General features: G+C 44.3%; 1 protein-coding gene across 1 annotated transcript; it reads right to left on the reverse strand.

The window, feature by feature from the left end:
• Positions 1 to 168: 168 nt before the first annotated feature.
• On the reverse strand, positions 169 to 1,128 carry LOC138016242 (uncharacterized). The gene has a single exon (XM_068863419.1). It carries the CDS (start codon positions 1,126 to 1,128, stop codon positions 169 to 171), a length of 960 nt encoding a protein of 319 aa, XP_068719520.1.
• Positions 1,129 to 1,371: the final 243 nt, after the last annotated feature.

The raw sequence follows: 1,371 nt of genomic DNA on the forward strand, positions 1-1,371 counted from the left end.
TGGCTCCCGCCTGTCTCCGTTCCTGAGGAGACTGTTCATCATTAGTCACGCCATCTTGTACTTCCAAGGGAAACAGTTTCTGAATAGGTCTCTTCACTGTCCCAGGTCTCCCAGTCTTGGTGATGACCCTCACCACTGCTGCTCGACAATTGTCATCGGAACTGGGGATCAGCTGTTCCACCCTTCCAAGTCTCCATTGACTACGGGGTAGGTTGTCTTCAAACAAGGTAACACATCTCCAACAGATATAGAAATACTTCTTTCTGGCCTGGACTTCTGACGGTGCAGGTTCCTTAACTCTGTAACATACTCTCTACTCCAACGTTTGCAAAAGTGTTCTAGCAACAACTGTAGGTACTTTCTTCTTCTTGGTATATCATCGGAGGACACTGCCTGGCTCAATGAAGCCTCTCTATTTCGTGTGACATCAGGTAAAGACAGAATTCCTCTCCCATAGATTAAATGGAAGGGTGTCAATGGCTCTTCAACATCATCTGAAGACACAAATGTTAGTGGTCTAGAGTTCAGGGTTCCCTCAACTTCAACTAGGATGGTATGTAGCTCGTCATAGTCAAGCTTAGCATTCCTCAGTATCTTCCGCAAACTTCGTTTCACATTCTGTATCATCCTTTCGAAAAAGCCACCCCACCAAGGTGCTCTGTCCATGTTAAATTTCCACGAAATCCTTCTATTTGCAAGGAATCTCTTAACACTTGGGTATGAAAACACCTTTTGTAAGGCCTTTGCTGCAGACTTAAATGTTTTCGCATTGTCCGAGACAATGATTTCTGGCAAGCCCCTTCTTGCTGTGAATCTCCGCAGACAACAAATAAACACATCAGCTGACAAATCTGTAACAAGTTCTTGGTGAACAACTCTAGTTGAACAGCAGGTAAACAATAGGATGTAAACCTTCTTTGTTGTCGAACAGTTTGGTTCCCTTATGTATAATGGCCCGGCATAATCCACTCCAACATAGGTAAATGCAGGTTTCTGACTCAATCTGAATTCAGGCAGATCAGGTGGAGGAGGTACCTTGAAGCCACGCCCTTCATATCTGCGACACACCGTGCATCTAGATGTAATCTTTTTCACAAATTGCCTTCCTCTGACAATCCAAAACCTCATTCTCAACTGGGCTAGGGTGGCTGCCACCTTGCTATGGTGTACTCTTTCATGAGCTTGTCTCACTAGAAGCGTCGAGATATGATGGTCTCGTGGTAGCAAGGCTGGAAATCTTGTCTCATAAGGTAGATGGCATTTGCAATTCGTCCCTTGCACCTCACAATTCCATTCTCATCTTCATAAAGACCAAACTCGTATTCTAAATGACTGTAATTCGCTTGAGACTTCAGATTCTTCTGAACACTT

Source organism: Montipora capricornis, chromosome 1 (genome assembly GCF_036669925.1).
Source record: "Montipora capricornis isolate CH-2021 chromosome 1, ASM3666992v2, whole genome shotgun sequence".
Taxonomy (NCBI): domain Eukaryota; kingdom Metazoa; phylum Cnidaria; class Anthozoa; order Scleractinia; family Acroporidae; genus Montipora; species Montipora capricornis.

Bases quoted from the DNA above. Each gene is read 5' to 3' on its own strand.
- LOC138016242 (XM_068863419.1), bottom strand. From the start codon at position 1,128: ATGAGGTTTTGGATTGTCAGAGGAAGGCAATTTGTGAAAAAGATTACA.